The following is a 14,297-nucleotide window of genomic DNA, read 5'->3' as shown; positions in this document are numbered from 1 at the left end:
TTGTTGTTTGACTTCATAATGGCTGCCAATCTAACTGCTAAAAAGTTTTTTCTCAGCAAAAGATACAATAAGAGAGGTAAATAGAGAGCCTACATCCTGGGAACAAATCTTTACTCCTCACACTTCAGATAGAGCCCTAATTTCCAGAGTATACAAAGAACTCAAAAAATTAGACAATAAGAGAACAAACAACCCAATCAACAAATGGGCCAAGGACCTGAACAGACACTTCTCAGAGGAGGACATACAATCAATCAACAAGTACATGAAAAAATGCTCACCATCTCTAGCAGTCAGAGAAATGCAAATCAAAACCACCCTAAGATACCATCGCACCTCTTGTTTTTAAAGCCATGATTTCTGTGTTGCCCACAGAGGTACTACAATAGAACACTTCTCAAAGGTGTTTGCCCTCAGGATTTTATTGTAATTTCCAGGATGGTGTCTACAATATCAGTGTGGTGATAATATGGAAAAGAACTTGAAATGCCTGTCATCTGAGTGGCTTGACCCTACATGCTGTGTAGGCACATGTGTGTTCATCTGGTCACTGATTCCTGTTGAGAGTCCCCAGTATTTCCACACAGGCTGTCTTATTCATTATGCAGATTCATCAGTTTTTCTGGTTCAAAACTTTGAAAGTAGTCAGTCAAGAAACTCAGTGTGATGCTGTGCTACTGCCTTACTGTTTTGAAATTCCTTTTAGTTCCTTCTTCAATGAAAAGTATTGCATACTCTAACCAAATTGAGTGTGCTTCTTTGTTCACATAAAATATGCACTATATATACAACCAGAGATATGAAAAATTGTGCTCTTTATGTGTAATATGAATTGTAATCATTCTGCTGTCATATGTAACAAGTTAGAATACAAAATAGATACATTCTCTTATTGACTCTCTCTTCTTTTAGTACTCAATGAGGTAAATATTTGGAAGTTTCTGGAGTCTCAAATGAAACAAGTCCAAGAGTATTTTCTTCCTACTGGAGGTGACCCATTGGAAGGGTCTTATCATAACAAGTATCATATAAATCAATAAAACAATTGGCCCTTCATTGTTAGAAATACTGAATCTGTAAAACATGAAATCTAATTCACAAAAGCATTTTAAATAAATTTTCAACTCTGTTTTTAGATTTGAGTAAGAATGCAGAGCTTACTAATTAAACACTGATGTTAGTTGTTTTGGATATATGTATATCAGTGAGTTTGGTGTAAGAGAATACATTTCCTCTTTCATTCTTCCTGATGTTCCCCATCAGTAGCCAGATGAAGAGAGGAGCTCAGCTTCATCAAGACAGCATGTGAAATTGTGTCTTATATGGAAATATTGTTGCAGAAAATGTAATGGTGTAATCTGCAATTGCAATGTCTTCCTAAGTATAAATATAATGATGGTCAGAGAGGGATGCAGAAAGCTATATGAAACTTATTATTGTCATTATTTTTACCAGAGTGATTCTGAGAAACATCAAAAGGTGTGTGCTGCTTGTGGGTCCAGGATATTTGAACCAAGCACAAAGACAATAAATGGACATGGACAAGGTAAGAACCATATAGAATACAAAATACATTGTAAAGGGCATTGCCAAAAAATATGAGCACTGGCATACAGTACTTGTTAAAGAAATATGTCTATTAAAATAAATAGTAGGGTTAAATAAATATAAGAAATGGTGTATTTCATTACTTTTCAGCCACAGGTTGAATTGAATGTATTGCTTAAGGAATTGCATTGTGAATTGCATTTGACACATGCTTCTCTCACAGGTAAATCTGAAATAAGGAAAATAACAGAAGAAGAGGGAGTGAAGACTGAGAAAGGCAGTAAGTACACATAGTGAAAAAAATAGAAAGAATAAATGGTAGTCAGGATAGGGTAGGAAATTTCAACAACACTTGAAAAGGGAAAAGAACAGGGTTTTCAAAATGTGGGAAGAATTTGCATGTTTCCATTCCCAAAGTTGAGTGAAGGGGAAAGTAAAACTTTCCCACCCTTTTTGACTTATTCACAGTTGGGAATAAATTGAGGAGTGAATACCTGTTGCCACAGAGCTAAGTTCAGTTACCCCAAATGATTTAATGACATATAATATGTTGATACAGCCTAGGGCAAAATGATAGTGCAGAAACACCAAATGTAAAAGTAGAAAGAAGTATGAATGGTAATTAAGCATGTCCAAAATCCACAGATATCTAATCTAAAATTAATAATGAAAAATTATCAATGAAGATATTACACATCCTTATGAATTTTAATTTGTGGGGACATTTTAGGGAGGAATCCACAGATACATTGAAATTAACTTAGACGAATTTGAAGATGACAAATTTCACACGGGAACTCTGCAACTATAAGGAATCATCCTTTGGGCACCATCTTGAAACTCTTGCTTCTACTTGTCCATTAGAATCTAAGGTGATTCCAATGATTCTGATGTATAAACAACATGATTTGGATCTGTGCATTGTATCTCCTTTTGGGAAATATGCAAGAATTGCTATTGATTCCTACAGTTTGAGGACACAACCGGATCAAGTGCAATCATAAATCTGGCTTTCATTCTGAGCATGTCTCTTGAGATGTGCAAAGGACATAGGACTAAGATGAAGAAATGATATTTCTAAGATAAATCTGTTACTTTGGCAGGCAACAAATAGTGGCAAAGATCCATATAAAGGGTGTAAAATGGAAAAAGGGAAGCTCCCACTTTATGGATTTTTTGGAAAAACTAAAGGGAAAGTGAGGGGGGAGGAAATAGCATTTAGGTAGAAAATAGAAGTAAATGGAGAGAATTCTAGTCAGCTCTCTTCAGTTTGTCTGCTTTCAAGTCAAAATCTGGTGCTAAGATGATAAGAACGAGTAGCAGCTGGAAGAATCAGGGTACCCTACAGCTACCAATTTCTCCCCTTCTTATTTAGTAGGCACCACATTGTGTGAGGTATTTGTATGTGTCATTCAGAGTAGCAACATTGCATTTTTTAAGGATTCTTTACTTTAAAGAAGTCTAATATTTTCATCTATACATTTCTTATTAACATCCTTAATATTTTGCTTTCATCATTATTTTATTGATTTTTGTGAGAAACCATGTCCCTGGACATGACAGGAATGCACCGTATTACTGAGAAAAATTCTGAACTCTAGAAAGCAGATAGATGTTGGGATGATCTGGGACTTGTGTGCAATTCCTTAAAAAGCTGTCTACATATGCCACACCAGACTCAAATTTTAACCAGAAATTTTTATTCAGTTTACTCCTCAAACACTAACACTATTACTCTTAATGTATTTACCGATTTCTTTAAAACACAATGGTTTATTGATATCTGATAACTCTTTAAGTTTTCAAAACAATTTGTCTTTGGGTTGGCCTTGTCTGAATCCTTTGAGCCTTATCATACATCTTTTTTTTTTCCATACATGTTATATCACTTTCTTCATACAAGAGAGGAAATATAAAACTGATGTTGGTTAAACGAGTGGATAAAGGAAAAGATGACACACCAGTTTCCCACATGGGTATGAACAAACATTGAGATGGTGTTAGCTGATGCTCTCAGCACATATATCTGAGCTAATTATAGCTCAGAAAACTCTCCATGATGAGCAAACAATTATATCTTCCCTGGGAATTTCATAACAATTTTGGAATTATTAATTATAAGGCAAATGAAGATTAGGAAACATATAAAATGTATTAAATGATTCTGGTAAGATTCACTAAAGATTTGCACTGCCACATTTTTAACTCAGCTTTGACACTGAATTTCTCAGGCTTCTTCTTTCCTCCTCTGACTACAGATCATTCTGCATCTTGACACTGGTATATATACCTATGTCTTTCTATAATTGGTCATTCCAAAAATGATTTTTCCTTTAAAACTCAACTGTGTAAATATTACTGAGCCCATATTCCTGATTTTGTTTAAGTACTTTGAGTCTTGTGGCTTTACTCAACACACATATTTAATTCATTTTACTGCTTTTATTGGCCCTTTTTTGCACATAGATATCCATTTGTTGGAGTACAGTTTTCCAGAAATTTTGACTAAGAGTTGTAAATCAAATATATACTTGCATATACCAAAGAAACATTTGCTCATATTTCTTTGACACGGTTTGTTTGTTCCTATTCTTCTCAATGCTGGGCACTGAACAGGATCCTTTTACATGGTAAGCAGTGATCTCCCACTGAACCTCTCCCACAGACCTCTCTCATTTTCTGGTGTGTTTCATATATCCAAGATTCAGAAAATTGCCCACCTTCTTCCTAAAGGAGTTTCCTGAACATAGGAAGATGTTACCGTAAGAAAGACTACTTGGTAAAGAAAATCAACATTCACATTAGCTGTACTTTACTGCACTTCTTATTTGAAATCTTTGTAACTGTGAGGTAAAAAACCATACATTCCTGTGGCCTACCTTTTTTCTTTGTTCATGTCATTAATCTTCATTGTAAAAAGGTCACTGACAATTTTCTATCCTCTGTATTTCTGGAAATATTCCCTCCATTCAGGCTGGCATCAACTTGCTAATGCACTTATTGCCTTCTCATTATTCATCTCCATTCATGCACAGGTCCTTCTTCATCATCACCTGCTCATAGCACTGAGGATGGTCCTGTTATTTATGCATATACTGCACATATGACCATTGTCCCTCTTTAGAACATGAATGTCCAAGCATCTTAACTTTCCTAGGAATCTTTCATAATGTAAATTTTGCCTCAGTCTCTATCTTGTTCCCTCTATCTGCCTGCACTGTCCTCTTGCTCTTCTCTCACCAATCCCTAAATCATCATAAAACATGTTCCTATTTAAACCCTGTCTCTATGTACAGCCTTTCAGCTCTGAGTATTTCTAGCCTCTGGTAGGTAATCTCACTTCTGAAGTCTCCACTATCTCCATCTCTAGAATATAAATCATCGCTAGCACCTGTTTTCTAAGGCTCTTATCACAAACTCAACTGTGGTGGAAATTAATAAAAATGTTGACTGCAACATAATATAAAAGTAGTCCACTCAAGTCCAGGAAATGAGGAAGTAGACAGGAAAATGAATACTTTACAGGTCACATGTTTATTACCCAGTTTGGAAGCTATAAAATGTCTGTTGAAGCCCCAGCAAAAGAAAAAAGACTTTACATCAGGAATAACAGCAATAATCATAGATGCTTCACAAGTCAGACTGATTCCTAATAGTAAAAATGAAAAGAAACAAAACAAATTTTTAAAAACTATGAAATTTGTTGATAAAGATGTAAATGTGATCACTTTTGCAAGATATCACAAATGATGTACAATGGACATTTTTAAATATAATATGTAAAAGAAGAGATAGTAAAAATTCTGATGCCTCCTATTTCCATAGAAATATAATTTTTTCTCTGTGAAATTCACTTTCACCTAAAGTAGATCAACCTGTGAGTTATTTTAGCATTGTACATAGTGACACAGGGTATGACCCCAATTGGTGCTCTGATGCATTGATCACTAAAATTATTACTAATTGATATCAATATGTACTAGCTTCAGAGGGACACGTCTATAATTGCAGGTACTTAAAAGGCTGAGGACAGATCCCTGTCAGGTTTCAAGCCAACTTTGGTACTTACAGACGCCCTGTCTCCAAATATTAAGACAGGGAATTTGATATAAATGCAATAGTTCTTGCCAAGGATATACATGTTCCTGGATAAAATACCCAGGCCTTCATGCAAACAAAATAAAAATTTCAAACATGAGATTTATTCACCTAAAATTAAGCTTGATTGAAACTGTATTTTGAGGAAAGTAAAATGATAGGACTATTACTACTGTTCCTTTTTACTTGGATTAATTGCCATTCACATTATTTTCTAAGTAGTTTAAAAATTTGTGCATTTTTCAGCAGAGTCCCATTTGGGCAAGATATGCCAAGAAGAGCAACAGAGACTTGAAGGTTCTGGGCACAGCAAACAACAAGTATGTACATGTGTCAAATTCCAAATTACTTCTATTTTTCTCATTCTCAGTAGATCAATTAGGCCAAGTGAATTGAACTCATAGAACACTCTTTGGGGATCCAAACATCACAAATTAATATTTAAGTGTAAAGATGTTAACAGATCATTAATATAAAAATAGCTTTAGAAATCAAGGTGATTACAGGTAAGCTTTATATTAGCAGTGTTCCTATATTTTTGAAGAATGTTTGTGTTTGCATCTGTGCACCATCCATAAGTGGAGGGTGATAACTTGGAGACTTAGAAATAACCATTTGAAACCAGGAACACATGAAAGGCAATGACTCACTGAATCCATTCATGGAAAAAACATCTTCATTCCCAAAGGCTTAACATTTAATTTCACATTACCTGTCATCTAGGCCAAGGTTTCCAGTGTCTCCATTGAGGAAGGGAACAGGCTCCAATCAGAAACAAAACTCTCTCCTTATGGGATGAGAACACCTCAGGATGGGTATTGTTCTGCTAATGTACAAACAATACTTGTTTCCTATCCATTGTCTGCAAGAAATCAATAAAATTATGAAAATGTTTACTTTACCTCTTTATGTGAGGTTAGACCAAAGATTTTGGATGCTATTTTTGGGAAATTATGAAATTCTGAAGGGTTGTTTTCCTCCTGTTCTCATATGATCTGTGTTACTATGTAAAGGACTTACATGCATTTGCATGGGTTCTCATCCACATTTACACGTGGGTCCTTGTAGTGTTCAAGATTCTCTTTGGGATGTGTCCATAGCAGGAATTATATCTGAGTATCAGGTTTGAAAACCAGCATTTTCCACATGCCAGTTTCACTCACAGGTATTTCTGTGATAGTAGACAATAAACTCCCAACAATGATCACAGTTCATAGAAAAACACAACTGTAAATAAAATGTATTTTTAAAATCATCTCTAGAACACGACAAAAGGAAGAGATGAAGTAGGAAACAACAATGTTTACCTGGAAAATCAAAAGGGCCTTGGTTATAATACAATTATTAGAACTTCTGTTAAAAATGAAGGAAAGTTGGGCTGGGGATGTGGCTCAAGCGGTAGCACTCTTGCCTGGCATTCGTGTGGCCCAGGTTCGATCCTCAGCACCACATACAAACAAAGATGTTGTGTCCACCAAAAACTAAAAAATAAATATTAAAACTCTCTCTCTCTCTCTCTCTCTCTCTCTCTCTCTCTCTCTCTCTCTCGTTGAAAAGAAAAATTAAAATGAGAACTAAACTGGCCACTTCATAGTGAATGCACAGCCCCCCGCCCACACACACACACACACACACACACACACACAGAGTAATGGAATTAAATTTTAAGAAAAAAAAAATAAGATTGATGGTGAAAAACTAAATAAGGTGAAAACTCTATACCAATAGCAGACAAAAATATATCAAGAACAACAACAGCAAAAGCTTCAGATTTCCCTTATACTAACATTATAGAAGATAGTTTGTCCAGGATTTCTAATTTTAGAAACCTACTTTGGCAGGTTTCTGGGAAACAAAAATAATCCAGCTCTTTCATTATTTGCTCTAGCCCCAAAAGGCCTAACCTGCTATTGGCATGAATAAGCTGAGCTCATAGACTCCTTGGTTCCCCACCTCACCCAGAGAAATGAGGGAACTCTACAATTTGAAGAAAATCCTCACCCTTAGTACTTGTTCATATACACAGGGCTGTGGACCCATCTAACATGGAAACTGACAAACACTCTGGCCCTTGAACCCTGGGAACTACTCAGTAATGCAGACTCCAAGGATGGACTCCTATAATCAGTGATGTAGAGGTGGGCAAGAGTCCATATCTCTGTGGGGTTTTCTTACAACCTATTGGAGAAGAGCAGGCATGATCTACTTGCAGAATCTGTGATTTCCTCTGGGAACTGAAGGCAAACACCATTACACCTTATAATGCCCCAGCACTACTGCATTCTTCTGTCACTTGAATTTTCAAAAAGCACTTCTCCTTCACTGTCATTATTCTAAACAACCATTTCAAGAGATAGTGTTCTGTGGATCTCTACTCAAAATAACTATCCAACAGGCACAACGCATGTATTCCTGGTGAGAGATTCCATCCCACTCTAATTATCACTATCCTGACACCATTAGATCAGGGTAAACTTCTACCATTCTGTAAGGAGACTAGATTCTGTGTTTTGAAGTTGGAAGACCTGCAGTGGTTTCCGATCCAGCACACAGGGTCACTACAATGGGACTCTTCTCCAAGGTGTGTGCCCTGAGGATTTTATTGTAATCCCCAGGAGACTTTCTGTAAGCACCAGTGTGTTGGAAATATGAACAAGTCTCCAGATGCATCTCAGCTGAGATTGTTTACCATCCCTGGTGTGGCTGTTGATTTGTGCTTTTAGAATGAGGATTCTTAGAGCTTCAAACAACACATTTCAATGAAAGTACCATGACTTTTTAGTCTTTGTCAGACCACAGGTCCAAGCTGCAGCTATGCAGAGCTCTCAGCAGATCTGGTCTCAGATTCTTTTTAAAACCCATTTTAATTCTTCTTTTGGGTGCCTCCTAACCATTGTTTTGTGCCATGGTTTCATCTGATAGAAGTTGAAATAGGAATGTATGTTTTTTCAGTTATCCCAGGAAAAAAGCCTCTGTGAGGTAACCAGAGTGAAAAAGATCCTGCACTCACCATCTAATTCTGCCTAGGAATTTGGGCAGTATTTTGAACTTTGTTTGAAAACCATGCAAAAATCCAAGTCTCTCCTTTGCTGAAAATGTTGTATTTGAGTTGAAAGGAGTCTATATTAGCTTCCTATTTTCTCTCTAAAATAATTTTTATACATTTAAGAAGATCTTGCTGCTATAACTTTTATATGTTTGAAAGATTTAAGGCAGTATTTTAATACACAATATGAGGAATCATTTTGCCATAATGATTTATCAAGAATAACTAAATTGCTAAAAATCAGTGCTGAAGAGGCTGTGGTTATGGCTCAGTGGTAGAGCACTCACCTCGCAAGTGCAAGGCCCTGGGATCAATCCTCAACACCAGATATAAATAAATAAATAAATAAATAAAAGTTATTGTGTACAACTACCAAAAATAAATATTAAAAAAATCAGTGCTGAAAATTCCATGTGTTTTCTTTAATCCATTCTTTGTTGGTGGGTATCAATTAGTTCTATAACTCTATAAATGTGACTTTCAGTGCTAAAATTGAAGTTCATATATCACATGTGCATTCTGATTCATACATTGGGATTAATTGGAAGGAGTGGGAAAGCTGGATTGTATTCCTAGAATCTAAAGGAATCTCCGTAATGCTTTCCAATGTGGAGGTCTTAATTTTCAGTCTGGCAGTGTAGGATTGGACTTTCCTGCCACATCCTGAACTGCACTTATTATTGGAATACTTGAAAAATGTCATTCTGATTGGGGGCATCTGAAATGCCAATGAAGTTTGGAATGGTATTTCCTTGAATTCTAGTGGGCATTTTGTAATTCCTGATTTAAGAACTATGTATCTCTTGCTTTTCCCATTGTTTAATTGGGTTAGTGAGATTCTCCTCAGCCTTCAAAAGGAGAGATTCATTACTTGTGCTCTGCTACTTTTTCCTGGCAATGCTGCAGTGTATTTCTTCAATGAATGCATTTCTTTTTGAAAAAAATCCATGAATTCTGTATTTCATCTCATCACTGGTTCTCTGTTGTGGCTTTCCAGCATTTCCAAACAGCCTGACTTATTCATTATGTAGCCATACACCAGTTTTTCTGGCTCAAATCTCTGAAAATACTCAGTCATTAAATAGTGTATTCCTTCCATGGAATTCCAAGACTTTCTTCAATGAAGATGTTTGCATACTCTACCCAAATGCAGTGTTTTCCTTTGTCCACATTAATTGTAGACATATTTTCGTTCCAAATTTCTCTTCCTTGAAAATGAAATTTTCATAAAGTAAATACTTTGCTGAAACATATTAATTTTTGGAAGATTCTATGACTCAAATTAAACAATTCCAAGCATATTTTCTTCCTACTTGACGTGACACATTTGAAAGTCTCTATCACATGAAATATCACATTTTGACATTAAGTATTTAACCCTCACAGGCTGCAGTTGTGGCTTAGTGATAAGACTGTTTTCCTTGCATGTGTGAAACCCAGGATTTGATTCAGCATCACATAAAAATAAATCAATCAAATAAATGAATCATGCCCAACCACAAGCAAAATTTTTAAAAAATTAAATTTAACCATCCTATGTCTAAAATTTCAAATCTATATAACATCAAGTTCCAGTCTCAAAAGAGTTTTGATTGTTTTCTACTGTGTTCTTAGTTTTGTTGGGAGAATGCACACATTGCTAGTTAAGCACTGATGTGAGATGTTTTGAGTATATGAGTATCAGTGATTGTTGTCAGAGAACACATTTCCTCTTTCATTTTTCCTAGTTTTATCCTATGGGTAGCTAGATGAAGAGAAGAGCTCAGCTTCATTGGGGCTGCATAAGATCATGCCTCATAAGGAAATATTGTTTCACTAAGTGTAATGGTCTAATCTCCAATTCAAAGACTGCACAAATGTAAATATGGGGATGTGCAAAGAGTGATGATATTATCTATATGTAACTCATTTTGTCATTATTATTACCAGAGTGATTCTGAGAAACATCAGGAGATGTGTGCTGCTTCTGAATCTGTTGAGATCAATGCAAGCACAAAAAAGGGTATAAATGAACTTGTAAAAGGTAAGAACCACATAGAAGACTAAATACATTGGAAAGAATATGGCCAAGAAATATGAGCACTGGTAAATACTAATTGTGCAAGACATGTGCATATTAAATAAGTAGTAAAGTTTAAGAAAAAAATGTAAGAAGTGGAGTATCTCATTAGGTTTCAGCCACAGGTTAAATTGGATGTATAGATAAAGGTACTGAACTGTGAGTTGCATTGAGACATACTTTTATCACAGGGAAATTTAAATAAGGAAAAGGTCATAAAAAAGAGGGAATTAAGACTGATGAAGGTAGTGAGTACACATCATCAAAAAGAATAAAAGTAAAGAAGAACAAGTGGTACTCAGGAGAGGGTAGGAAATCCCAACAACATGTGAGAAGGGAAAAGAACAGGGTTTTCAAAATGGGGGAAGAATTTGTGTGTTTCCAGTTCCAAAGTTGAATGATGGAGAGGATTTAACTTTTTCACTCTTCTGACTTACTCACAGTTGGGAATGAATTGAGAAGTGAAGACCTGTTTCCACAGAGCAAAGTTCACTTACCCTAATGATTAGGCAGGTGTACAAGTTAATGACATGCAACATGTTGCTACTCACTAGGGCAAAATTTTAGGGCAGAAACAGCAAATGGATTAGTTGAAAAAATTAGGAATTGTTATTGGGCATTTTCCAAATCCACAGGTATCTAAAATTAACTTTGGAAAGCTTACAGATTCTTCTAAACTTTATTTTGAGGGATGAATCCAGAGCTACATTCAAATTAACCTAGAGGAATTAGAAGCTGACAAATTTCACACTGTCACTCTGCAACGGTTAGGAATCATCTCTTAGTGACCATGTTCAAAATCTTGTTGTGAGTCAGCAGGTCATAGCTTCTATATGTTCATTATAGTCTATGGTGATTCAAATGATCCTGGTCTGTAGAAAAAATGATTTGGAGCTGTGCATTGGATATCCTTTTGGGAACTATGCAAGAAACACTATCAGTTCCTACATTTCAGGACACAACCAGGTCAAGTGCAAGCACAAATCTTGCTTTTCATTCTGAGCATGTCTCTTGAGATGTGGGAGGGACCCAAAGACTAAGGTGAAGAGAAGATATTTCTAAGATAAATCTGTCACATTGACAGGCAGCAAGGTGTGGCAAAGAGCCATACATAAAATGTAAAATGTAAGGAGACACGCTCCCACTTCCATGGGTTTCTTTGGAAAAGCTAAAGGGATGGGAATGTGATGAAGGTAACATAGAATTTAGCAATATGGAATATGGAAACAAGCAATAAGGAAATATGAGAAGCAGGAGAGAATTCTCGTCAGTTCTTTTCACTTTGTCTGTTTCAACTCAAAATCCCAAGCAGTCATGATAGGAATCAGTTACAACTAGAAGAATCTGTGTAACCTGCAGCTACTCATTTCCCCCGTCTACATCCAGAGGCATCACAGTGTGTGAGGCATCCATGTGTCATTCAGATGAGCACTGTTGCATTTTTGAAGCATTCATTGCTTTAAAGGACACTAATATTTCCATACTTACTATTCTCATTATCATCCTTAATATTGTTGATTTCATTATTTTATTGGTGCTTTGTGAGAAACCATGTTCCAGGAATGCACCATATTGCTGAGGTAAATTCTGAACTCCAGAAAGCAAATGTTGTGATCATCTGGAACTTATATGCAATTACTTGAAAAGCTGTCAAGATAAGCCACACCAGACTCATTTTTTAACCAGAAAACTTTCATGAAGTTTTCTCCTCCAACACCAATATGATACTCTTTTTGTATCAACAAATTTCTTTGAAACACACTAGTCCATTGATATATGATAATTCTGAAAACTTTCAGAACACTTTTCTTTTTGGAAAAGTGCCTAGTATTTCCTAGTCTGCACACTTTAGCTTTACTGTATATTTTTTTCAATGGATAAGGAACCACTGTCTTCCAGGAGAGTGCAAAAAGAAAGTAATTATTGGTTAAACAAGTGTTTCTGGGAAAAGAATCAGTTTTTCACATAAGTTTGAGCAATATGTGTATTACTTTTTATTCTAAAAACACATATCACATAGCTCAGAAAACTCTCTCTGATGTGCACATAAGTATACCTTCTCCTGAAAACTCATTGCAAAAATGGATTTGTTAATTATGAGGCAAATGAGGGACAGGAAGCATACTTATAATAAAATGGATTAAATGATTCTGATAGGGTTCACTCGAGATATGTCCTGCCACATTTTAAACTCAGTTTCCTTATTGCACTTCTCAGGGTCCTTTTTTCCTCTTCTGAAAACAGATCACTGTGCTCTTCAGCATTCTGCATCTCTAGCATTCTATTAAAGACCATTGCAAAAGTGATTTTACTACTGGAAACTTAACTGCAAGTTTTCTGAAACCTATATTCCTGATTCTGATTTAGTACATTTGAGTCTTCTGTCATTGCTCAACATAAAGCCCCCAAATGAAAGAGGATTCCTAAAGCTAAAATAGTCTTCACCAATGCTAACTACCAGGACTAGGGTCCATATTCATTTAGTGTGTAATGAGGGTAGTTTTGTTATATTCAGATTTTTTTGAAAGTAATTAATTTTAATTAGGTATATACATGACAGCAGAATGCATTTTGATGCATTCTCCGCAGTTGCAGCACAGCTTCACATTTCTATGGTTGTACACAGTGTAGTGTCACCATATATATACAGTACCTAGGGTAATTATGTCCATCTATTCCACCATCTTTCCTGCCCCCACATACCCTCCCCCCTCCCCTTTGCATATTCAGATTTATTTGAGCATCATCTCAATCTCTTTTCAGTTCTTCAGGATTTATGTGATTCCTTCAAGGTAAAATTCATCTTCTATGTTTATTTTACATTATTAAGTGCATGCTGGATGGGATCAAATCTAAAATATATATTATATCTTTTATCCAAGAGCATCCAGCCTATGAAAAAAATAGAAGAAAAAAGGGTAAAATTGACGATGGAAACATGGAACCTCAATATAGGTAATTTTGTGGTACAATTTTTCTAGAAACCATATAATGAAACCTTTGAAAGGATAACAAACTATTCACACATGATATATATATTCCACAATGTGTTGTGATTATTGCCACAACATGTGGATGTTGATGCTTGATCCATTTTTCAAAATATTTTTGTAAACTCATGAGGAAAATATATTTAAAAGTGCTTATATCATACTTATCTTTAAAATTATGTTTCCCAGACTGGAGTCATTATAGTGGTTAGTTGAAATGTGAGGCTGATTTTCTTTCTTCCCTAAATTTAAAAAGAGCTTAAAGGGGCAGAGCTAGAACTGAGATGCCTGAGAAAATGAAGATATGATTTTTGCTTGAATCCAGGAGGTCAGTATCAGCCTGTGACATAGGAGAAACCCATTGAAAAGAGAATGTCAATTCTACTATGACAACTTGTGTATGGACTAATTCCATGACCTTGTGTTTTGTTTCATGCTTTACTTTTGTTCATGCCCTTCATCATTGATATGATCAGTCTATAGCAAGAAAGGATTATCATATGTAATCTATTTTACTCCTTTCCTATAAAATGAATCCATTATTGCTGGAGAAACT

At 35.6% G+C, this 14,297-nt stretch overlaps 1 protein-coding gene across 1 annotated transcript in view; it reads left to right on the top strand.

Annotated features, from left to right (window-relative positions):
- LOC114081255 (uncharacterized) overlaps positions 1-14,297 on the top strand; it is a 143,556-nt gene that overhangs the window by 117,795 nt on the left and 11,464 nt on the right. Inside the window, exons 46-50 of the mRNA XM_071612787.1 lie at positions 1,456-1,546; positions 1,772-1,828; positions 5,893-5,966; positions 6,370-6,477; positions 10,622-10,715. Of these exons, the coding sequence (XP_071468888.1) occupies positions 1,456-1,546; positions 1,772-1,828; positions 5,893-5,966; positions 6,370-6,477; positions 10,622-10,715 (424 nt within the window). The remainder of the gene's footprint in view (positions 1-1,455; positions 1,547-1,771; positions 1,829-5,892; positions 5,967-6,369; positions 6,478-10,621; positions 10,716-14,297) is intronic.

Source organism: Marmota flaviventris, chromosome 5 (genome assembly GCF_047511675.1).
Source record: "Marmota flaviventris isolate mMarFla1 chromosome 5, mMarFla1.hap1, whole genome shotgun sequence".
NCBI lineage: Eukaryota > Metazoa > Chordata > Mammalia > Rodentia > Sciuridae > Marmota > Marmota flaviventris.
This window is presented reverse-complemented; position numbering and strand designations above follow the sequence as displayed.